The sequence below is a fragment of the Pteropus medius genome, unplaced genomic scaffold (assembly GCF_902729225.1).
Source record: "Pteropus medius unplaced genomic scaffold, Ma_sr-lr_union100, whole genome shotgun sequence".
In the NCBI taxonomy this organism is placed as follows: domain Eukaryota; kingdom Metazoa; phylum Chordata; class Mammalia; order Chiroptera; family Pteropodidae; genus Pteropus; species Pteropus medius.
Window position 1 is genome coordinate 910,135 of NW_024347791.1, and position 23,734 is coordinate 933,868.

The 23,734-nt window shown below is 51.1% G+C and overlaps 2 protein-coding genes and 1 long non-coding RNA gene across 5 annotated transcripts; 1 reads left to right on the forward strand and 2 right to left on the reverse strand.

The window, feature by feature from the left end:
• Positions 1 to 2,543: 2,543 nt before the first annotated feature.
• On the forward strand, positions 2,544 to 14,653 carry LGALS2 (galectin 2). The gene is given in 6 exon segments (XM_039877751.1): positions 2,544 to 2,547; positions 10,774 to 10,798; positions 12,900 to 12,982; positions 14,039 to 14,101; positions 14,103 to 14,172; positions 14,333 to 14,653. Coding segments are annotated over 5 exon segments (369 nt in total). The 5' UTR covers positions 2,544 to 2,547; positions 10,774 to 10,792; the 3' UTR covers positions 14,480 to 14,653.
• On the reverse strand, positions 6,096 to 10,594 carry LOC120614845 (uncharacterized). Of its 2 annotated transcripts, none has more exons than XR_005656081.1 (4): positions 10,496 to 10,594; positions 8,835 to 8,923; positions 8,402 to 8,517; positions 6,096 to 6,944 (listed from the first exon to the last, which is right to left on the reverse strand). It is a non-coding gene; the product is annotated as an uncharacterized LOC120614845 (long non-coding RNA). The 2 variants fall into 2 exon arrangements; XR_005656080.1 differs by having other exon boundaries at positions 8,259 to 8,517.
• A 429-nt stretch (positions 14,654 to 15,082) lies between the features above and the next one.
• Positions 15,083 to 22,500, reverse strand: CDC42EP1 (CDC42 effector protein 1). Of its 2 annotated transcripts, none has more exons than XM_039877746.1 (3): positions 22,353 to 22,500; positions 17,244 to 17,995; positions 15,083 to 16,308 (listed from the first exon to the last, which is right to left on the reverse strand). In XM_039877746.1, exons 2-3 carry the CDS (start codon positions 17,704 to 17,706, stop codon positions 15,674 to 15,676), a joined length of 1,098 nt encoding a protein of 365 aa, XP_039733680.1. In that variant the 5' UTR covers positions 17,707 to 17,995; positions 22,353 to 22,500; the 3' UTR covers positions 15,083 to 15,673. The 2 variants fall into 2 exon arrangements, with proteins under 2 accessions (XP_039733680.1, XP_039733681.1); XM_039877747.1 differs by having other exon boundaries at positions 17,244 to 17,917; positions 22,353 to 22,495.
• Between the last annotated feature and the right edge of the window lie 1,234 nt (positions 22,501 to 23,734).

A 23,734-nucleotide genomic window follows, 5' to 3' on the forward strand; every position in this document is an offset into this window, starting at 1 on the left:
GTGCCCAACTATGCATAGTGAGTGTGTGTGTGTGTGTGTGTGTGTGTGTGTGTGTGTGTGGGCACACACAGGTGCATTGCAGGTTGTTCTCTTAACCAAGGCTCTAGGCTGGGTTTCTGAATCCTGGAGAGCAGGTATTGGTGACAGAAACTCAGGAGCTGCGCTATGCAGATAGGGCTTGGCCCGGACTGGGGGTCAGGGTAGGAGGTGTGGAAGCAGGAACCTGAGGATGGTGAAAGGAAGAACTAACACAGGAAACAGGAAATGCAGGAATTTGGTCTGTGGCCCGTTTTCATCTCCACCATTTTCAAATATGTTGCTCTGAGTGACTTGGGAATCCCTGTGAGGGAGAGCAAGTAAAGCTGAGCCGTCCTTGAAGCAGCTATAATCAACTAACCCATGCTGACCCCCAATGGCTTAAAGCCTCAGGCCTTTCCCAGGAAAAGCCCTCCAATACTGGAAATGCTGGTGAGGATGGGTAGGAAAGGAGGAAGAGTAGATGAGAAAAAAAAAAACTTGGAGGAGGGCTGTGTGGGAGGGCACCCAATCTTCTCTTGGGGGGAATTGTAGAAGGTCCAGAGAACAAGCTGAGATGTGGCCTCAACACCAGCCCCTGTGATGCCAGTCAGATCCCGGCTCACATCTCCCTTCCAGGCAGACCCTTGGGGACGAGGGCACAAAGGCCCATGGCTGTCGCTGTCTCCTATAAACCTCACACAGACCTCAGAGTAGGGTATTCTCTGTTTTACAGATGAGAATTCTGAGGCTCTGTGTGAGGATGTGGTTGGCCAATGTCCCCATACAGTCTCCATCACAAGAGCCCATATAAGACCAAGTCCTTTCCTTTAAAGACAGAAAGAAAGCACAAAAGCAAACAAAAAACACAATTTCAGGTGCCACTTGCTGACTGCAGAGAAAGCAGGCTGATGAAAGATCCTAGAGTACATGTAGTGTACGTATTCACTCCTTTATGTATGTGTGCCGGGGCAAGGAGGGGGCTCATATTTCCAAACCAGAACTAAGCCGCACTGTATTAGGAAGATGATTGCCCTGATTTATGAATTTACCTAAGTGAAAAGGTTCACAAAGTATTCAAATATAGCCCTATTTCTCTGCACATGCGATATATTATCGTTATCAAAAAGAACGACCTTTTAGGTTGAAGGAAATTCAGAGCAAATACAAAGCCTGTATTACAGAAGATGATCCAATTGGTTGTTTTCAATTCAGGCTTTCCCAGAAAATCTGGATTGCCTGAAATAATGGGGCTGCATAAATAAAATTTGGTTCAGGGGAATTGGGTCATTTCTTGTGTGTGGAGGGAGAGGATTGAGGCCACTAGAGAAATAAACTTGTTCGTTGGACTTGTCCATGTCCTGGATATGGTTGGGGGGTGTGAGACTCTCTCTGTGACAGTTGGTTTCATCACCTTTGCTCTGATTCCATGATAAAGATAATTTGCTACCAGTTATCGACTCACCAGCTGTGCGCCATGACATATATATATATATCATACCTTTGAAGCAGGGATTAGTCTCCCCATTTCACAGAGGAGGTAACTGAGGTCGAGAAGTTAAAGAAAATCTTGACTGAGGTCACAAGTTAGTGGGGAGCTGGGACCAAGTTGTGCTTGATTTCCAAGGTTGCACTGGGTCTACTCTGCTGGTTTTCTCTTAGCCACTACCTGTGTCAAAATCCCCTAGGGAGCTAATTAAGACTGCAGGCTCCTGGACGACCTCATATTCGGCTTTAACTCTCTGGGGATGTGACACAGAAATTCGCAGTCCAAAGTTATCTTTACCCTGCGCTCAGTCCACTCCCTGCTCCCTGAACCCTGTGCTTCTGCCCGCTCTGGTTCCTCAAGGACCTTAGATCCGAGATGCGCCTCTAGGGTGACACACTCACCCGAAGGTCCGATTACGCGGACGATCTCTGCAGCACAGTGGACTCTGGTCCCCTGCCTCCCACAGCCCCAGCTTTTTAAAAATCGGCCTCTCCCAGTTCTGGTGCTCAGCTGTACTAGACAGGTCATACTTGCTGGTGACTGAATTGCGTATCAACCCGGGTGGGGGAGCGGAGAAATAAAGCGGCTGGCGAATGAAGTCTGAGCAAGCCCTTCCCCCGCCCTCCTCCCGCCCTTTTCCAGAGGGCAGGTAGAACTGGTTTACGGGGGGTGTGCCCTCAGAGGCCGACACTATGACCCACCCAATCACACTGGCTGGAAGGAAACTAGACTCCGTACTTCACCAATAGGAAGGCAATATGCAAATATTGCCCTAGTTAATTGGCTGATGGACCATTCATTCATGTGCTCTGGGATTTGGCGTTTGTAGCATAACTTCGTGGTGGAGGTTACACAGGAAAACAATTATCGTGAGCCCACCTTGTGCCAAGTCCTGTGTCAGGGAATACCGGGGTGAATAAGGGAGGCAAGGCACCGCCCTCGTGGAACTTCCATTCTAGCAAACTAACAAACACATAAACGACCAGTGTAATTTCATATTGGGGTGGTGCCGCGAAGACCGCGCACCAGAGAGCTGTGAGCTGGTGGCGCTGTAACACCTCCTGTATGGGTGTATTCTCGCAGAAGAGAAGACTAATCATTCTGAGGTGGAGGGAGGGGTGAGAGAGAGAAGGCGCCCTAGAGCGGGAGTAACTTCTCCCCCAAGTTGAGAGGGCTACAGAACGCGGTAGGTAAGATCTTTAGAAATCCGGGAAGTATGACACGGCTGGAGGGTAGGGTGTACAGGGCAGAAGAGAGCAGAACTATATGACTTTGGGCCAGTCACTTCACCTCTTGAGCCTCCGTTGGCAAAGGATTAAAGACAAAACGTGAAACACTCAGCTTACAGTAGGCACTCAATAAACGCTAAATAAAGAAAGTTCCAAATGGTGACTACTATCGTCATAATGGGAGAGGCTGGGTCCTATTCTTTAGGTTTGGGGATTTGGTTCTATCCCTTTCTCTTCCTTTTCGCCCAAAGTTTATACTTTCAGGGCTTCTGTTTTCACTTCTCCTCTGGGAACTCTGCACACTGGCATTTTGTCTTCCTGCCTCTGTGAGGGACAAGGACTTCAAGTACAGCAGGAAACACTTGGATAAACTTCAAGAAAGAACTTCCTTGTCTTCATGTCAGAGTCACAGCTGCTGGGAGGAAGGGGACAGGGCATGTTTCCCATAGTTAAAATAATTCCGGAGCTGGAAGAAATCTGTGAGATCATTTATCTAGCCCAGAGCTTTTCAATCTTTTTGTTCGTTTGTTTTTGACATCCAATGTAAGAAATATACTTTATATTAGGACCATCTGAACTCAAGTTTTACGTAGCCTGAAGTTTGTAAAAATTTTGAGAGCTCTTAAAAATAAGAATATAAAATTACACATGCAAAATTAGATATTTATTTAGGTTGTGAAAATATAAATTATATTTATTTAATTATAAACTTAAATTATAAACTTAAATTATAAACTTAAAAAATTATAAACTGTAAATTATAAACTTAAAAAAGCTAACAATACCATAATTATAAGATTAGAACAATAAGAAATTTTTATGTAACTACCTGACATGTCACTATAATACATTTCTTTCTACAAATTTGGGCTGCATGCTCTTCGTAGAGCAATGATTTTATTATATTTTATATAAGGAGAAAGAAAAGTCAAACGTCTAGTATGTTTGATTGAAAAATTTGTTTTATTTTAGAAAAGTTTTCCTTAGCTTCATAATCTGTTATTGGTAGTGTCATGGAAATCGTAAACTTTTAACATTGTCAAATTTGGAAACGCCAGATTTTCTATGTGGTTTCATCAGGAGCTGCCAATTTTGTTAGAACAAAATGTTCTATGGTAAGATACAACTCCATGTGTTACGATCTATAAAACATTTGATGTCACACGCAAGTGTGCTTGTCGTTCGTGGTACCGCTATGGGTTTGTGTCCTACGGCAGAGGCATTCTGGTCAATTCTACCGTATACAATTTCCAGCAAAAAAGAAACTAGCATGTGGTACAATTATAATTTCATTTGCCGTGTTACTGATTGTCTTCTCAAGGATATCCAGTTGTAACTAGGTGTCTGTGGGAACTGAGTCCTCCACTTGTAACTTAACAATTTAACACGTGTGAAAGTTGGGAGTTTTCTACAGACTAGTTTCTGGCTCCATACTATGCAAACCTTGGTTCTTTGCCACTGGTCACATTTTTTCCATGTCGGGTGCCTAGGACATAAGTTGTGCTGACGTAGTGATGTGACCTCTGTCCCTACACCTTTATGTCAAGACACCAGGTAAATCAGGAGAGGGAGTATGGATGATAGGAGTATTCCTTACACTAGGATGAGGGCAAGCGACCACTTAACTATTTTAGACATGACTGTGAATCTTATAACTATAACCCAATAAACTCAGACTAAACGTATGTTCAACTCAACTTCCCTTCAGTCGGATCTCAGATTAGTCAGACCCAGCCTTCAGAAAGAAAAATGTATTTTACTGATATGGAACAATCTCCAAGACATATTGTTATGAGGATAAATCCAAGGCACAGAGTGTGTGTATGGCACACAGGATATTTCTGGAAGGAAGAATGAGAAGGGTGTACACCTCTGGGTGGCTCGGGGTAAGAGGGAGACTTGCTCTTCCCTGTAAAACCCTTTTGACCTTTGCGAAGCGTTTTTTTTTTTTTAATTTTTTTTTAATTACATAAGTATCTTAACTTTTCATTTTTTTGAGGTAGATGCTTAGCAATTGACAACCTATTTGTCTTCCTGATTTAGATTGTTCTCTTAGTGGCCGCCAAGAGGAGGCAAATGCTTTCTCTCTCTTGGAGAGAGGGTACCCTTCCCACAACCCGCTAAAAACACCCTGGCGGAGCCCTGTATACAAGTGGCTCCGCCAGGGTGTTTTTAGTGGGTTGTGGCACAGGGGTGAGATGAGACTGCAAGATGAACGGGACTAGATCAGGTGGGCTTTGTCAGCCAAGAGGAGAGTGAGGAATTTGTTCTAAGTGCTAGATGAAGGGTTTAGAGCAGGAGCTTGGGGGTGTTGTCATTTCCATTTTACAAAGACCCCATCGGATGATGGAAGGATTGTGGGGGCAGCTAAGTGGCTGTGACCCATCCCCTCCTCCTACTTCTCCAAATTCCTTTCTTCCTCAAGGCCCCTCCCTAATTCCAGGTGCGGTAAGGCTGACCCAGGAGCTCCAGGGGACCTAGGTGGTCCTGGCAGGATGCCAGCTGTGAGTGCAGCCAGCAGGTGGGGTTCATAGTGGGACCACTGAATCTGGCAATTAGGTTAAACAAGGAAGATCCCTAGGCCAGGTGAGGCAAGCACTCTGTGGAAGTCCCCAGAAGGACAGATGGTCAGCCTGTCAAAGTTGGAGAAGCAGGACTGGACATCTGCCCAGGCAGCCTGAACATCTAATCAGGCTTAAGAAGATTTAACAACAGCAAACATTTATTCAGCACTAAACACAGGTCAGCACTGTGCTCAGCTCTTCATATACATTCTCCCTTAAGGTTCACATCTACCCTGTCAGGTGTAATAGTTACAGTTCCCATTTTACAGATGGGCAAACCGAAGCCCAGAGGGGTTTTCTGACTTGCCCACAAGGTCACACTGCTATAGAAAGGCCTCTCTATGCCTGAGGCTAATCCACCTGAAGAAAGACTATGGGAACAGGAAGGGTTTTGATCTGTACAGAGACTGGAAAACACAGATCATGAGCCCCAGCTCTGTCCAGGAGAGACGGGGTCTCTAACTTGCTGTCATGAGCATCTGGCTGCTTTGAGATGGTACATCTGTCCATCACCAGCATCTTTCTCCTCACCTCCTATGCTCCGGGCTCTGTGAAGATAGACGCTAGCTTCCCAAGGAGACTTGTTCTCCAGGGACAGGGGAAGGAATGGCTTGCCAGCCAGAGTCCAAGCTGTTGAATGCTTGTCCCATGTGCTGCTCATTGCAAATTCACCCCCAGTTTCTGCTATGTCACTGTCCTCCTGGACACCTGCCTTCGTCAGCTCAGGTAAAACCTTTACCCATTTAGAAATTCTCTCCCAAAGGAAAGAAGCAAAGAAGACATTTATGTATGTATGTATTTATTTATTATCATCTATTATGTGCCCCAATGCTACATAGGTTAACTTTTTTAATTTAAAAAATTTCTCACAATCCCCCTGTGAAGAAGGTACTATCAGCTCCTTTTTACAGATGAAGAAACTGTGGTTCGAAGTGACTTTGCTGTGGCTGCTCTGCTTGTAGGTGACAAAGCCAGGACTTGACATTCACCCATTTGATGCCAAGATCTCTGTGCTTTCCATGTCACCCCCAGCTCCCTCTGTCATTTCAGAAAGAGAATGTTGGGGACAGGGTGAGCAGGGAGGGAAGCAGGGACGAAGAGATCGATGCGTTGATCTATTTGTTCTTTGGGAGGAGAAGGACAAGAGAAGAGACAGGCAGAGATCTCGGAGACCTCGGGACCCAAGTCCCCCACCAGCAGGAAGCAAGTGGACAACAGGTACTGGAGGCCACGGCTGACTTCTCCATCAGGTGCAGAGGGCACAATGTCTCAGGCCCAGGACAGTTTAGGGGCCACCGAACTGTTTTAATGTCTTGTAAAATCAGAAGACGAAAATGAACTTTTAGGTAGGAGAAAATGTTTTCATATATAACATTGATATATTCATTCGATGCAGTTGTAAAATATAATTACATACGTGTGTGTGTATGTAAGTGTATATATAATATATAATTTTTTTTTTTTAATGTAGGAAGGCTCGAGAAGGCAGAAGTACTCAGGCATAGGAAAGTCATAGCGGGGCTCAGGAGGTTTCATGGAGAACAATCCCACAGGCCTGAGAGCTCAGACACAGGACCAAGTGGGCGGGGGTGGTGGTGGTTGAGCTGCCTCCTCACAGCCAACAGAGGTGGGGCACAGGGCTCCTCCCTATAATAATAACAAATATTATCTGTTAACTATTAATGAAATGCCAGGCTTTATCTCTCTTAATCCTCATGACACTTATTGTTCTCAGTTTACAGAGGAGACCGAACTGGAGAGGTTAAGTAACTGGGCCTGAGGTCACGAAGCTCAGAAGTGGTAGAGCCAAGATTCCAGCCCTATCTCGACCTCCAAATGACATTCGAGGACACCCTCCTGCCCCCAGGAGTCTGGGACTTTCTAAAGTCTTCCATGGGGGTGTAATGAATTGTTTTCTAGTTCTTTCCTGTGCTCAAGCTTGTCTCTTTACTAGACTTGGTTTTTTTAAGGCCTGGTTGTATTTTATACTTTTCTTCTCTGGAGGTCCTTGAGCACATGCGTTTGAATAAAGTCATATGTGCTTGTGTTACATGAGGGAGACCCTGTGTGGCCAGTTAGGTGAGGTTCTTCTTGGCACCCTAGATCTGCATGCATCAAGAGCTATGTTATGGCAACTCCTCACCGTTGCCTTAGTGCACACTGGTGGCCTCATGTACAGTCAGTGAGGGCAGATCTGTAAGGGGCCATCATGAAGTCCTGGGAACCTGCTTCTCTAGCTGCTTTATCCACTTAATGCTGTACCATGAGCAAGGAACCATGGCCATAGAGGATCTCCAAAAAATGTGATTTTCGATGACTGTATAATGGTTTATTTATATTTTCGTAGCATCATTAACTTAGCCAATTCCGTCTTATCGATCCTTTACTTTCCAACTGTCCCACAACGACTATTAATATTATTATTATTTTTGCTATTTAGTAAGTCAGCCAATAAATATCATTAAGTACTCACTAAGTGCTGAGAACAAGTTTCTGATCATCCAGCTTGATACAAGGGTAACATTTCGAATACTGAGCAGAACATCCAAAAATCTATGCGAATCGGCCAAAGTGGTAGTCAGAGGAAATTTCATAGCCTTAAATGCATTTATTATTAATAAGAATAGAGGGAAAAATCAATGAACTAAACATTCGCCTTGAGAAGCTAGAAAAGGAGCAATAAAATGAAAGAAACACTAAAAGAAAAAAGTTAATCAGTGTAAGGGAGGAAAATAAGAAAAGGAAACAAAATCAGTAGCTGGTTCTTTAAAAAGATCAATATAATAGAATGTCTAGGGACATGCACAGACTGCGAATTCTTTAGTCCAGAGGCCTTCATGAATGTTATTTCTCCCACCGAGCTATCGATGACAATTGCTTGGCAAAGTGTATTAGTTATCTGTTGCTGTATCCTAAATTAGCCGAAACTTAGGGACTTAAAATAAGAAACATGTTTCTTACCGTTTCTGTGGATTAAAAATCCAGATAGGGCTTAGCTGGGTGCCTTCTGGCTCAGAGTCTCCATAAGGCTACAATCATGGTGTTGGCTACACAAGCCATACCAAGGCTTAGGTGGGGGGAAATCCACTGCCAGAGTCACTCACATGGCTGTCACTAGGCCTCTGGTCTTCACTGGCAACTGGCTGAAGACATCAGTTCCTTGGCGCATGAGCCTCTCCATAGGACTACTCATAACGTGGCTTACTTGCTTCCTTCGGAGCTAGGGCAGAGAGAGAGGGAGAGGGAAAGGAAGAGGGAGCTCATTGTGTGTGTGTGTGTGTGTGTGTGTGTGTGATATTTCTTTTTGCAATCAGTCTTTTGTAACCTAATTTTGGAAGTGACATCCCATCACTTTTGCCGTATTCTAGTATTCCGTTAGAATAGAGTCACTGGGTCCAGCCACACTCAAGGGGAGCCAGTTATACAAGGGTGTGAATACTGAGAGCTATCTTGGAGGTTGCCACTGTCCAAAGAATTTAAGATCATATTCCTGGACACCAAATATTTTTTACACTAAGTGAGGGCAATGTTACATACCTTGACAGTCATCTGGGCAATAGGTTGGTAGACAAGGCAAGCTCTACTGCTTATTAGTTGTATATGTCTTGGGAACCTTCGTTCCCTGTCTGAAAATGGAGTAATAATAGAGACTATCTTGAGAATTCGTTGAGTTTATTGTAATGAGGGCTGAAGAAAATGCTTTGTGAAGTTCAGAAGGTAGGCATTATTAAGAGGATAAGGCTGGAGATGCGAGGGTAGATGATTTTCTTTCTTCTCGTTTTTTTTCCTCTCTCTTCCCTCTTTCTTCCCTGTCTTTCTTTCTTTCTTTCTTTCTTTTTTCTTTCTTTTCTTTCTTTCTTTTCTTTCTTTCTTTCTTTTTCTTTTTCTTTCTTTCTTCTTTCCTTCCTAGCCCTTCCTTCCTTCTTCCTTCCTTCCTTCCTTCTTCCTTCTTCCTTCCTTCCTTCCTTCCTTCCTTCCTTCCTTCCTTCCTAAAAACTTTCTATGTAAAACATACACTCAGAAAAGTTCCCAATTCAGAAATGTGTCCCTTGTCTTTAAAGACTTTTCTAAAACCGGTGAACTTTTAGGTTTTTTACTTTGTGCACTTTTCAAAACTGTCTACAGTGAGCTAGAATTATTACTAGATTCAGAAAAATATCACCTTTACAAGGCATAGTTTTCGTTGATCAGAGAGTTTCCTTCTGTGTATAAAGCACTTTAAAGCTCCTTATCTTGCTCAAATTTATCATGGCCCTGGGAGAAAGGCCAACAAGGAATTAATTTCCTCATGAATAAAAGGAAGATGCCACCTTCCTCCCCAGGCAGGCAGAGGACTGCAGGTGGTATCTCCTGTGAGCACTGGGCAGTGAGCCGCCTGTTGGCTCCTGGCATGGGAGGGCTCTCGGCTGGGCAAGTCTCCCGGCACTCGGCCCAGAGGGGCCACCACCAACTCTAATGGAAAGTGCTCTGGCTTGCCAAACCGGGGCTCCAGAAAAATCCTATTTCTGGGAATCTGCCCTAAATAAGTTGTCACGATGCAAATCGATTTAATGCAGCAGTGTTTTTAATAGCGAACATTTAGGATTAATGTAAGTGTTCAGCAGAAGGAAATTGGCTGCATAAACTTAGTCATTGAAAGGTGGAATATTTCACTACCATTAAAACATAGTTCTAAAATATAGATTTGTGGGCTTTAGTGTTTACTGAATGAAGTGGGATCAACAGTTGCACAGACAGAGAGGTGTCTAAGATATAAACCTATAGAAAACCACCAATGGAAGAAAATGTGCCAATAGAGTAAGCAGGTTTCCTCCTGGTGGTGGGGTTATGGTGATGGCTTTCTCCTTCATTCACATCTCTGACTGCCAGTGGTAAGCATGTCAATTCCATAAGCAGCAGAAGCAAAGAGGGAAGCGTTTAAGTCGCCAGCGACCTCCCAACCTCAGCCCTCTCGCTCCTGTCTCCACTTCGTAGATATTTCTAGATATTTCCTTTGACTCCACTGTGTATTGCTTTTAAAACGTACACGTACAATCAGCAAAATCACGGGGTGAGAGGAGAACACAAAACAAAGCGCTCTCAACGTGAATCTTGATATCACAGAAAACAAGAAGCTCAGAGGTGTTTTGCAAAGCACGTTTCCCTGCTTAAGGGTGAGGAAGCAGGCTCGGGGATGCTGGGGGGCCTGCCAAACTCACCTAGCGCTGGTAACACGGGCTCCCAGAGGAGGCTGGAGGCCGGACTGGAGGGAGGCCAGGATGCTCGGGCTGGGTGAGGAGCCCTCGCCTATTTGTTCCAGATACTGGGAGATGTGGGTGGAGTGATACCCGGGAAAAAGGGACCAAAGTCCCCATTTATGGCTTTGAGGAAGTTAATGTATAATATGGCTTTGGGGAAGTTAATGTATAATATTCTAGGGTATAAGCTGGAATTGTGAGGGGAGACCTTGAGCCTAGGCCTCCAGGAGTTACAGGAGTCACCGGGGAGCTGCTGCCATGTCGGTGAGGATGCTGGCTTGCCCGCCGCCCACCCATTGTATTCACCACATCTTTGCCTGAATGGAGGTTGGAGGGGACGCTAGGGGAAAAGTGTCGCTGCCCTTCCCCAGGCCTGATTCCCGCTGTGTAGTGAGGACAGATCATCTCCACTGCCCTCTAGCATGGGGGTTCCCTGCTTCTCCACCACCAGGCTGAGCCTGTCTCTTCCCCTCTCTAGCCTCAGTTTTCTCGTCCATAATAGTAATAGCAGCAATAATAACTGCTAACATCTGTTGAGCTTTGTAAAGATGAAGAAACCGAGGCTTATAGATTAAATTGCCCAAGGTCACAATCTGTAACTTGCAGGGCATTGAGAGGATGCTCTTCGAGGTCCCTGATGCTTTGATTCCAAACCTGGCTCTGCCATAGCTTGGTGTGTGTCCTTGGATGGGTCACTGCCCCTCTCCGAGCTACAGTCTCCTGAATTTGGGGAATTGGGTCACAGATGGTTTCTTCTGAGGATTAGATGGTGTATGAGTTTCCTGTGGCTGCTGCAACAAATTTATTCTCTTACAGGCTAGAGGTCTGAAATCGGGGTGTTGGCAGGGCTGGGGCCATGCTCTCTCTGAAGACTCTAGGGGGGATCCTATCTTGTCTCTTCCAGTTTCTGGTGGTGGCTGGCAACCTGTGGCATGCCTTGGCCTGTAGCTGCAGTGCTCAGCCTCTGCATCCATCTTCAATGTCCTGGCTTTCTCCTCTGTGTGTCTGTGTCGCTGGATCCCAATTTCCTTCTTCTTATAAGGACACCAGTCGTATTGGATTCAGGGCCCACCCTAAACCAGTACAAGCTCATCTTAACTTGCTTACATCTGCAAAGACTATTTCCAAACAGGTCCCATTCCCAGGTTCAAGGTAGACATCATTTTTGGGGAGACACTCTTCAAGCCGCTACAGGTGAGATGCAGATTTTGAGTGCAATCAGAGGGGGTCAAGTGTGGAAGGGATGATGCTCTCCACACCCTCTGCCTCTCAGGGAGGACCTTGGGGCACACTTTACTGATTTTCTCCTTTTTTTGGTCATCTCAATCACCCTCTTTCTTTTCTCCTTCTCCAGAGACCGCCTAGTCCAAGTCTCTTATATTACAGATGGGATGACTGAGGACCAGAAAGGAGCACAGCTCAGGTCACTGAGCCAGTCTGGGGCGGAGCCGGCACTAGGCCGGGGCCGCTGACACCTGTCCCCATCCTACCCCAGCTTTGCTTTCCTATCTCTGTCTGGGCCTCAGACTTTGTTGAGTGGGGACCTAGAGGCCAGGCCTGCACTCTCCCACAGGAATCCTTGTTTGTCCAGCTGTCCCCCGACTCTGGATGACAATGAGTGAGCATAATGATGGCCGCCCCTCGATTTGCCTTAGTCTGTGCTGGGCCCTACGTGTGGGGCTTCACGAACACCATCTCAGATTCTCCCAACCAGCTTGAAGGTGGGTAATACTAACTTCGGGGCCTTCAACCGCGTCTGTCAGCGATGTATCCAATTACTTTGAACGAATAAATCAAATTAGCCCATTTTATAGGCAAGGAAAGTGAGGTTTGGAGAGGGACTTTTGATGGACATTTCAGAGATGTGACTTCTAGAGTTTTACAGATTCTTCGTTTTGGATGGATCAAGACCTGCATGCCTTTGATACAGTTTTTTTTTTCTGTTAGGAAATTGAGTTCAAGTTTGTGTGGTCATTAAACATATCTTTGTTTGGGGGATTCTGCTAAGGCCACCGTGCCTTCATCACTTGAACACTGTGAGGTCAGCAGGGACCACTCTACCCATTTCACAGAGGGGCAAACTGAGGTTCCCTCAGCGGGGCCCTTCATTTCCTGATCCAGCTGTTCTTCTGATCAGGCTGGGATGGATGAGAGCAAAGGAAAACGGGCAAGAACAGGGCTCCGGGAAGCTTCAGTCAGAGGATCGGAGCACGCTGGCTCTTTCGCTTTCCAGCTCAGCGCCCCCATGCGCATGCGCAGGGGGAGAGCGAGACCTGTGGCCCAGTCGAGATGGGATAAGCTCATGAACAGCATCTGGGTGTGTGTGTGATTGACGTTTTTGCAGGAGGTTTCTCTGTTGGTGCAGGGGAAGTTTGAGATTACGAACATGGACATGAAGTTGGGGACAACCCTGAAGATCAAGGGCAAGATCGCTGATGATGTTGATGGGTGAGCAAGGGGGGTGCTGGGGTGTGGGAGAGAGAGGGGGGCCTGTCCACCCGGGAACAGGCCGAGAAGTGGGGCAGGTAAGCAGCCTGGAGATGGTCAGAGATGAGAGTGACCTCAGGCTAAGCGGACCTTTTTTACATCTTTGCTCACCCCTGCTGGCTCCTTTCCTGTTTGGACATGTCTTCCTATCTGAGGCTAAGTGGGGGACCCTCCGAATTTCACAGCTGACACCATATGCTTTATCCCTTGGCCCCAACAGACACTGAAGGGGCAGGTGGAGAAGCCCCTGGAGCTCTGTCCACCCGCTGAAAACTCAGAACCCAGGGACACCACCCTCTACCCAGCTGAGAGCTGAGGCCAGCCTTTCACACACATTAAACCAGGGGCAGCCACCAGGGGGTACCAAGTGGCCTGGTTTGCATCCTCCCTATCAGAAGCAGACACATTTATCCACCTGGCCAGTTACAGCTCAGCACTGGGCTCTCCTGTGTGTAGACTAGTTTCAGCATTTCTTGGGATGGATGTCCATCACCTTTTGGCTGGAGAGGGGACAGGCAGTTGGTAGGAGCCAAGAGAAAAGTCACCATTTTGTCCTAGTTGGGTCCATCAGGTTGCAGAAAAGTGGGCTATCTCTGGTCTGAGACCTCCCAATGAAGGCACCCCACAGCCCAGAATGTCCCACTCTGAGACCTTGGTTTAACCCAGGCTTCTGTAGTGCTTCTACCAAGAAGTCACACAACCCCAGATTCCATGTGTTGAATGACAGGGAGCTCCCCTTAAGCTGATGACTGTTTACGTCGAACTTAATAGGTCTTCAGATAGCTAAGGACAGCAATTCTCTTCTCCAGGCTAGACACTCCCAATTCTCGAAACTGTCACTAATGCTCCTAATGGAAGGTGATACTCCAGTGCCCAGTCTGACCACATTCATTGTTTCAATTCACATGACCTTTCTTTGGTGATTCCTCCAGGTCATAGTCAACCAAGACTCTGCGACCCAAGCCGTTGTACCCAGGGCTGGCCCCTCACCCTTACCTGTTACTCCTTCCTCTGTAGTTTTGTGATTAACCTGGGCCAAGGAACAGATAAACTGGACCTGCATTTCAACCCACGCTTCATGGGATGGCAACCAGTGGGGGCAGGAGCAAAGGGAAGATCACATATGCTTCGGCCCAGGGTCAGAGGTCCAGGTGAGGTCAAAGGGGAAAGGGGCCTGAGGACCATGTCAAAGAGAGAGCACAAAGGGAACACTGGCCCAGACACGTGCTGGCACGGTCTGAGCCACCGGGCACTGCTCTGGCCCATTTCCAGGTGCCTCCTGACTCCCTGACACCTTCCTTCCCACTGCAGTTCACTGTGACCTTTAAGAGTGACATATTTAAGGTGAAGCTGCCAGACGGGCACCAGTTGACCTTTCCCAACAGGCTGTGCCACAGCCACCTGAGCTACCTGAGCGTGTCGGGCGGGTTCAACATCTCCTCCTTCAAGCTTGACTGAGTGGGCAGCACCTCTCCGGATGACAGACGCAGCATCTGACACCCTATCCTGAATTTCTTCCCAGTCACATCGGATCAGCAGCCCCTGGGTCCTGGCTCCCCACCTGCAGTTCCTGCCCCTCTGACCCAATTTTCTCCCCTCAAGATTAAGAACAAACTAAAGAATTCACCTTTATCCACCCTTCTGACAGAAACTGTGGTTAGTGTTTTCCAAGCGTTTTAATGCTCATGATACGGAGGAAACTGAGGCACAAGGTCATAGGACTGCCAAGTGGGGGGGGAGACATGCTCCCAAACTCCTCTAAGCACTCACTCCTGCCTATCTGTCCTTGGTTATCACAAGGGCAAGTGACAAGTTACCCTGTGGGATTATGAGGCAGGCATGGGTTCCAGGTACCTGGGCCAGGGGCTGTTCCAGGAACTGCAGATAAGGCTCCCACCTGGGCCTCTTATCTCAGGAACATTCATTCCAGCCTGGTTACTCATTACCCAGCCATGGTCCCTCCCCTCCCTGGGGGCCCTGGGGGGTCCTTGGCTTCCAAACTGGAGCTGAATGAATTAGCTGAGCTGTTCTCCCAGATCCCCAAACATCTTACAGGACACCTTTTATCAAAAAAAGCTTTTTTAATCAGGACTCAGAGGCAGATCTGGGGTGCACAGGAAGCGGGGAGGTCACCCCTGATTTTTCTCTGAGGCTTCTGGGACAAGTAGGGGTTCAGGTGCGAACATTGGGGAAGCAGCCTTAGCGAGGGCTAGGGCTCAAGGATGCAGAGGGAACCTACGGGGGGCAGCTCCAGGATGACAGGCGGTCCCTTTGCAAAGAGACAAAGGCCCTGTGTGGTATGCTCCCTACCCCCCACCCAGCAAGGACAGCTCCCCAGCACAAAGGCAGCACTGTGAGGCCAGGCCTTCCAGCCACTGGGGGCAGGGCTAAAGGAATGGCCACAGGGTCCAGAGTGGCAGCAGGGGGAGGCAGGTCAGCCTGGCAGGGCTCTCCAGAACACCCAGGTCCCAAAACGAGCCTGGCCTCCCTCCCATGTCTGTCCTGCAGAGGCGCGGAAGGGTTTGGGGGCAACTTGGGTCCTCCCATCTGTCGTTGCCAGCACCTAGCGGTCAGGCGAGGGGCTGGCTCTGTATCTGGGCTCTTGGAAAGTGGCCCGAGGCCTGGCAGCTTCCCGAGCCCGTGCTCGGCCACTCACACCTTGACCTCGTCGTCCTCCTCAGCGTCAGCAAACTCGAAGGTGTTTGTCTGCACCGAGCTGGGCACGGGGGCCCTGCTGCCTGCCTGGGGTGCCCCCCACTCTTCATCCAGGCTCTCCCAAGAGGCCCGAGCCTGGGGTGGCACCTTCACCAGCTCCCGCTGAGCATCTATCTCGGTGTAGTGGCAGTTGTCCCAGCTGCCTCCGCAGCCTGCTCCCCAGTGCCTTCCAGGGGCCACGGCAGCAGGTGCACGAGGACACTCTCCCACTGGGTTGACCCTCACCTCAGCCACTGGGCCCAACCCAGCGGTCACCCCATTAGGGTAGCGTCCACGGGGTAGAGGGCTTGGGGCAGGGGCTGGGGGGTTTGCTGCAGGGGCTGAGGCTGAGGGCGTTGCAGCAGAGGCTGGGGCTGGGGTCTCAGCTGCAGGGGCTTCTGAGAGACTCATGACCCCCAGCAGCTCGCTCAGGAGAGAGGGCCCAAGGTCGAGGTCCAGGCGGAAGGACAGGAGGGAGTCAGAGCGTCGGAGCTCAGGCTCAGAGGGGAAGGAACTATCACGGTCTGGGTCTCGGTCACGAGGCTTTTCTGGGCGAGGCAGGCGAGAGATGGTGCAAAACCCGGAGTCTGGGCCTAGGAGAGAAATGGGGATCAGGGTCAGAGCTGGGGTCTCTAACCAGGAATTGAGGAGGGGAGAGCCAGAACCCACCCCACGTTGCGATCTGGCCTCAGTTTCTCCCATCTTTCTAGAACAGTGAACCCCGTAGTCTCTCGTGTGATGCCCCCCATCAACCCTGGAAGCTGAAAATTGACATACTTCTCATTTGCATTTTGCAGCTGAAGAAAGTGAGGCTTAGTTTGGGATGAGGCGAAGGGCCACCGTTTGATGGGGTGGAGCCACGCCGGGTGCTTAAATATCCCAGCTCTCCGTCCCAGCTGTGAACTTGGCTATGGCCCCTGGTTTCCTGCCATGACAGTGGCCCATCATTGAAGGTGAACCCATAGCATGTGTATTGGTCACAGGGAGGAACTAGCAGCTAGGGTCTGACTGCACAGAAGTCAAAGACTCAAAGAACAGGCAGATGCCCTCCACAGGTCCAGCCCCTGGCTCCAGGACTACCAGGCCTGAAACATAGTGCGGTTACTGTGGGCCAGACCTCAGTGGGGTTCTGAGCAGTGACCTGCACGGGGAGCACTAGAGACAGGCAGCCACTGGTGCTGTGGCAAGGCTTCAGGGCAGTAAATGGCCACCAGGTGGCAGCAGGAGCTATGTTCCCAGGTGAGCTGTCCAGCAGAGTGAAGTGGGCACCTGCTTCTCCCCACTAGGACAGGAAGGCCTCTGGCTTCTGTACATGTGAGTGGTTTTCCAAATTTGTCAGTGTCTTCTGGAGAGTGAGCTGGTTCCCACTCCTTGACCCCTTCCCTGTCCATGGTCTGAGGTTTGGGCCTGACCTCCACGGTTAATATCTAACTACTGTGGGGAAAAAAGCTCACTTGGAGGCTTGGTTGAACCATCAAACCCTCTGGGCCTCAGCACCTGAAAGATGGGAAATAACCCAGGCCCTCACCGTAAGTGGAGTGGCCGTCCGTGGAGCCAGCATGGCTGCTGTCGAAGCTGATCTTGCTCACCACAAGGCTGTCGTAGGTGGCCTGGTTGAGCTGGGGCAGGGAGATGGCGTTCTTGATGATGGGGGAGATGGCAGGTGGAGCAGGTGAGGATGCCTGCGGGGAAGCTATCCGCCTGGGTGGCACCCCTACTCTGCGCACCTGCTGTAGCTTCTTGGCCAAGAAGCTGCGGGGCGAGCGGTGGGTGCCCCCGGAGTTGCCACCATGGTTGCTGAGGAAGGAGGTGTCGCCAAAGACGTCCCCGCCACGGCCCACATGCATAGTGTGGCGGAAGTCCCCGAGTGGGGGGCTGATCATGTCTGCAGTCAGCCGCCTCTTCCCCTGTGAGCTGGACACCCAGCCCACTGGTGCGAGCTTGCCCAGGCTCATGGCAGGGGCTCTTCTGGCCTCCTGGGGGCCTGGCATCGGCTCCGGCTGTTCACAGCTGCTGGTCCATGCCTACCTGGGGCCTGGGGTGGGCGGTGGGCTGGGATCAGGGTTTATGTCTCAGCTCCTTTCTTCTCAGTGTAAGGGGGTGGACGGAGGCTGTCCCTCTGTTCTCCTAAGGTGCTGCCCCCAAATGCTGAGACCGTGAGGGGTCCATGGCTTGTCCGTCCCTGAGGCCTGGCTCCTGGACCTGTGGAAGCAGCAGTAGATGTTCTATTGAAGAACAAAGGAGGCATAAGATGGGCCTCGAACGCGACAGGGTGTAGACCTGAAAGACAGAAAGAGAAAAGAGTGATGGCAGGCCTGGGGGATCCTAGGTTCAACTAAAAATAGCTACAGAGGACACACGGTGACAGCCAACAGCAGGGGTGGGGATCACCGACAAAACGCTGAGCGGATGCACAAAGGAGGACACACTGTGTGACTCCATGTATAGGACATTTAAGAACGGGCAAAACTAAACAATGGTGATAGAAATCAGAATAGGGGTTGCCTTTGAGTGGGTATTGACTGGGCACAAAAAATTCATCGAGCTGTACACTTAAGATGTGGATGGTTATTGTACAGGGCCCTTTAAGAAACTCCAAAGTGCCAATGACTTATGCTCATCACTCAGTTAACCCACACGACAGCCCTGAGGGAGGAACTATATTAGAAGGGAGACACAGAGGTAACAAAGAACTGAAGTGACTTGCCTGAGGCTACACAGGAGAAAATGGCGAAACAGGGCCGCTCAAATCCAGATCCCTTGAGTCCCAACCTACATGGCCTCCTGCAAGTCACCTCCCTTCTCCATGGGTTAAATTGTCTCGACTCAGTGGCTAGGAGGGAGGCGGTGCCCAGGAAAGGCTTTGTGAAAGCCTGTGTAAACAGCCCAACAGAGGTTCCTCAGAGCCCTCCGCCTTCAAGGTGCTTCCTGGAAAAAGGATCCTGTGGTCAAAAGTGGCTTTTTCCAGATGCCTCCTTATGCCTGAGCATATTCCCCATAGTTCGTCCCAGTACATAGGAGTCTTGTCGTCAGGGAACAAGTTTTGGAAAAAGCTCAGCTGGTGCCAAAAGCTATTTCTTGCCCACTCCCGCCCCTCCCGATTTCCCCATGGCCCTGATCTTCTTTAGGCTTCTCTTGGTCTGACCCTATCTCTTCTAGTACCTTAGAAAGTGTAGGCTGAAGGACACCTATGGGCTTATGGTCTAACCTCTGGTTTTCCTGTGGCCCAGAGAAGGTCCAAGCTTGCTCAAGGTCACATCAAGAGAACTAGTCGAGACTTGAACTCAGAGCCTCTGACTCACACAGCTCTTGACTGGCTCCTGGAGCCCAGTCTTGTTTCCCCAGATCGGCGAAACACTCCGAGGGTGGGGCCGCCACCTGGATTTTCTTGCCTTCCTCCTTCCCAGCACCCAGCCTGGGCTTTGCACTCGGCGTGGCAAGTGCCAAATCAATACCGGTTTAATCAGGAGATCCGCATGCCACAGGATAACTTCATGCTAAAGGATCACCCTTTGCCACCTTCCGAGTGGGGGATTTGGTGGCCTCACCACGTGACCTTGGGCAAGTCACTCACCTCCACAGGCTTGGGACCTCAGCTGATAATAATCATTAAGAGAACACCTAGATCTGAGTCTCGACTTAAAAAAAAAAAAAAAAATCACTGCCACCTCCAAGCGTAAAAATCTCAATACTTCCCTTTGACTGTTATTTGAAATTCAAAATAGGTTAGATAACAAGATAAAAACAAAGAAGGCAATAAAACAAAGCTTGCTTTGTTTTCCGACTACATTCTCTTCCCTTCCCACCGTCCGATCCTCCCCCAACCCTAACTCCTCCTCCTCGGGGCGGGTGTGTGCGTGTGTTCTGAATCACCCTTTTCCCTGGCACCCCCGGCACCAAGAAGTCCTCGTGGAATGTTTGTTGTAGTTATGAAGCGCTCTGCAGTTGGCCAACCACGACATGATGTCATCCGACTCTCCAACAGCCCTGCAGAGCTGCAGGGTTAGCCTACTTCGCAGGGAGAGCCCTTCGGAGGGATGGGAATTGGCCAGGGTCACATGGCAGGCACATGGTACAGGCCAGGTTTCCCTGCTCCGAAGATGAGGGAGGAATTTCTGGGGGAAGGAAGTGGGAGGGGTCTCATTCTGAAATATCACGTGGAGGGCGTCACTCCGTCTGCCACGTGGCCATACTCGCCTTTCTCCTAGCCCCTAACTGCCCTGGCTTCTTGAAGCAGTCCCTCCTTTCTCATCAAAAAAGAGGTCCAGCTCCCACCCAACTCCCATGGCCACTGTGACCTGAGAGACCAGCTTCTGCCCCAGCCTTGTGATGATCTCACCTCCCAAATGCCTCTGGGCATCTTCAAAAGGTCTCCACCTGCCCGTGTTGTGGGGCCCTGACACTGGAGACCTGTTTTTCCCACATGGAAAATAAGAAGGGCATCAAAGGCTGGTCCCCTCCCGGGAGAGTCGGAAGAGCGGAAGGCGCTGTAATTGATGCCCCGTTGCTGGAGCGGGTAGCTCTAGGTCCAAATCCAACATCCTCGCACTAGCATCTCTTATTCCGGGGACTCTATTTGGCACTTGATGCTGACCACAGGGTATTGCTGGTGATCAAGTGTGCCCCACCTTGTGCCCCACCTGGCCCTGGAGTAAGCAGAGCTCTGGGTGTCCTGGTGCAAGGCCTGTCTCCCCTCGCTAGCCCTGGAATACTATCTGCTAATGCTCAGAACACCCATCTTACAAATGAAAAAAACAAGGCAAAGAAAGGGAATTAACTTGCTCCAGGTCATAGAGCAGAAAAAGTGATTGGCTGGGGTCCTCCCAACATCAGCACCAATTGTGGGGGAGGGGTGAAGACTCCAGGGGTTTAGGGGAGAGTTGTTGGAGGAAGCCACGGCCAGCCAGCCAGCCACTGAGCATGGGAAGGGCAGGCCTGGGAGGCAGGGAAGACTCAGCTCTGCAGATGCATTGTGCTGTGACCTGGACAAGAGGAGTCAGTCACCATGCAGCCTCGGTGTCTCAGGAATCCTTATATGTACCCTACAGAGCAGCGGTCCCCAACCTTTTTGGCACCAGAGTCGGGTCCTCCTATGAGAATCTAATGCTTGATAAGGTGGAGCTGAGGCGGTGACGCTAGCACTGGGGAGAGGCTCGGTGGCCGCTCACCTCCGCCTGTGCCGTCAGGCTCCTAACAGGCCACCTCCCGGGACTGGTCCGATCCCGAGGTTGGGAACCCCTGCTATACAGTTAGGCCTGGACGCGTGGTAGCAGTTTACTCGATTGGTGGTAATGACGAAAAGACGTTGGAGGCCCCGGGCAGGGACCATGCATAAGGCGAGACCAACAGGGGCCGCTGTGGGGGCACTTGTGGCTGGGGGCAGGCAAGGAGCCCGTCTGACTGCGGGGGAGGCAGAGGCGCAGGCGAGGGCGGCCGCACCCTGGCTCTCGCCTGGTGGTCACCTGCAGGCCGTGGTGTCCGCCAGCGGCGCCACCTCTCATCCTGGAGGCCGCTCGCGTGCACACAGCCCCCTCTCCCCGAGAGCGTCCGCTGGGTAACACCACCCCTACCAATGGACAGCAGGACCCTATCTTGGTTAGGGCTGCTCGGGTCCCTGGAATAGGGGTTAACTCCCTGGGGGGTGGTTTCGCACGCCCCTCAAAGGGAAGCCGCGTCAAGGTGGAGAGACTGAGAAACTAGGAGCGGGTTAAGAGGGGGCACTACGGGCCATAGGTGTGGTAGGTGGACCCGGCAGGGAGAGAAGCTTCCGGCCCCGCCGTCCCAAGGTAGAGCCAAGTGAGCCTTCAACGCGGCGAGGCGGAGGGTCTGCCGGCCAAGTCGGCCGTAGCCCTGGGTTATGGTGCCCGCGCCGTGTTTCGTGCGGCGGTGACCTCCAGGTCAGTCCCTTTCCCTCTCCGAGCCTCAGTTTCCCATCTAGAAAATGGGCTTCAAACTTCGCGGGTCTTGCGTGGTTGTGGCAAATATAGATACAGAACATGTAGAGAGGGCAGTGGGGATTGGAAATCCGAGAAAGAATTTAGCCATAAAACATTTCCTCGGCGGGGCAGGGGGTTAGAATGTGGAAGGTCGCTGGGCGCGGGAAGGGGAGAGCCGGCTGCCTTGGCCCGAGGGGAACCGGACAGAATGACCTCATCCGCTGCTCTGTCCTGGAATGCAGCGGTCAGGGAGGAGGCAGGGCTCCCGGTCCATCTCCCCAGCGGGACCCCCACCACCACCACCGCTTCCCGCTCTCCGCGCCGACATTTCGACACATCGCCCCCTCCGCGTCCCTTCCCTTCCCACCCCAGGGCGGGAAGGAGCGTAGACGGCCGTCTGCTCCCCGCTTCCTCCTGCCACTCGTTCTGCCTCTCCCCACCTCCAGTTCTCTGCCCCCCTCCGTCCACCAGGAACATGGAAAAGCCACCCGAAAAGTTGGAGCGTCCCCGCGCCGCTGCGCGCTCAGCGCCCCAGGCCTTCCTGTTGGCACGCGGGCGCCTTCGGCAGGCGCTCCCCGTCTCTCGCCCGCGCCCCAGCCCGGAGAGCCGAGGAGGGCGCAGAGTCCCGGTGGGCGCCGCGTCCCCCCGCCGCGTCCACGCCCACCCGGGACTGGGGGAGCCGCGGGCCAGCTCGCTGTTACCTTCTTTCCGCGAGCCCCAGGGACCCGGGCGAGGGCGGACGCGGCGGCAGTGGCGGCGGCGACGGCGGCGGCGCGTCCCAGCGCGTAGCCGGGGCGAGTCGCTGGGCCGGTCTGCGCCGCCCTGGCCGCGGGCTCCGCGGGCTGGCTCCGGGGCGGGGGCGGGGTGTGGGCGCGCGCCCTCCTCCCGCCTCCCTCCTCCCGCCCGCAGGCGGGGCCCGGCCCCCTCCCGGGCACCCAACACGCCGCCCGGAGCGGCGGCAAGAGCTGGAGGGGGAGTGGCGGAGGCGCCAGGCCAGCGGTCCGGGGCAGGAGGAGCCGGGGAATGTGCGGGTTGCCCAGGCTAGGCGACTTGGGTCGCCCGCAGCCAAGCCCTCCCCTACCGGCTCCGCGCGGGGCCCTGGGGCGCTCTGACTTGATAACTCGCTCCTGGGCTCTCCAGCTGCTCCCTGCAGGGGTTTGGGGGAACAGTGGAGCCTGACTCGTCGGCTTTGAATGCCTGAGAGACCCGCTTAGACCTTGCGCTCTTCCAGCTGGGGTGTCCACTCCCTTTTTCCCAGCCCTTCATTCTTTTCAATCCTATGCAGGCCTCGCGGGTGCCAGGACACAGACTTGAGCCAGACTGGGGTGTAGGCCGTGGCAGGTCACTGGTAGAGTGGTGTGGCGTGGACGTCAACAACGTGGGACCCTGGAACCCAACAGCCTGGCTTCCTGTTCTGTCCCCGCGGCTACTTAACTTTTCTGTGCCTTGGGTTTTCCTACCTGTAGAATGAAATGATAAAAACGGGCATCAGATGTTATGTTATTAAGCGCTCTCTGCTCTGTCAGCACCTAGGAGGCTTGTTGAACAGGTAGGTAAGATCACACCTCAGATGGATGAGTTCAAAGAACACCTTTCAACCCTGCCCATGAGGGTCAGGGAATCAGCTGTGCACAGGACCCTGTGCCATCCTCAAGGCCGGGAGATAGATCTGATTCCTGCCTCATGTTTTGTCCTCCTCCGATACTCACCCGGGACTGTGAGCTTCAGTCTGACTGGCAGGAGTCTCGGGGTCTGTCCTTGCATGGAGAGACCTCCTAACACAGCTTGCAGGTGGGAGCTCACCAAAGTTTCCTCTGGGAGGTGATACCTGAGTTAAGTTGTAAAGGACACCTAGGCAAAGGGAAGGGCAGCGGAAGTACACATCTGGCAGGAGACAATACAGCGATGGCTCAGAGGCAAGGATCTGCGTGGAGGAGGCTGGTGTGGTTGGAGGAAAAGATCTGACCCCTGACCTGGCTGGGGATGAGGAGACATGTTTACACACAGGTAGAGGAGACAAGGTTTTGCTCACAGAGAGCTACGCCTTTTTCATTGGCTTCCTGAATCCTCGTGCCGGTCACCA

Bases quoted from the DNA above. Each gene is read 5' to 3' on its own strand.
- CDC42EP1 (XM_039877746.1), bottom strand. From the start codon at position 17,706: ATGCCAGGCCCCCAGGAGGCCAGAAGAGCCCCTGCCATGAGCCTGGGC. The intron at 16,309-17,243 runs GTGAGGGCCTGG...TTTCTCTCCTAG, and splicing joins GGACGGCCACTCCACTTACG to GCCCAGACTCCGGGTTTTGC.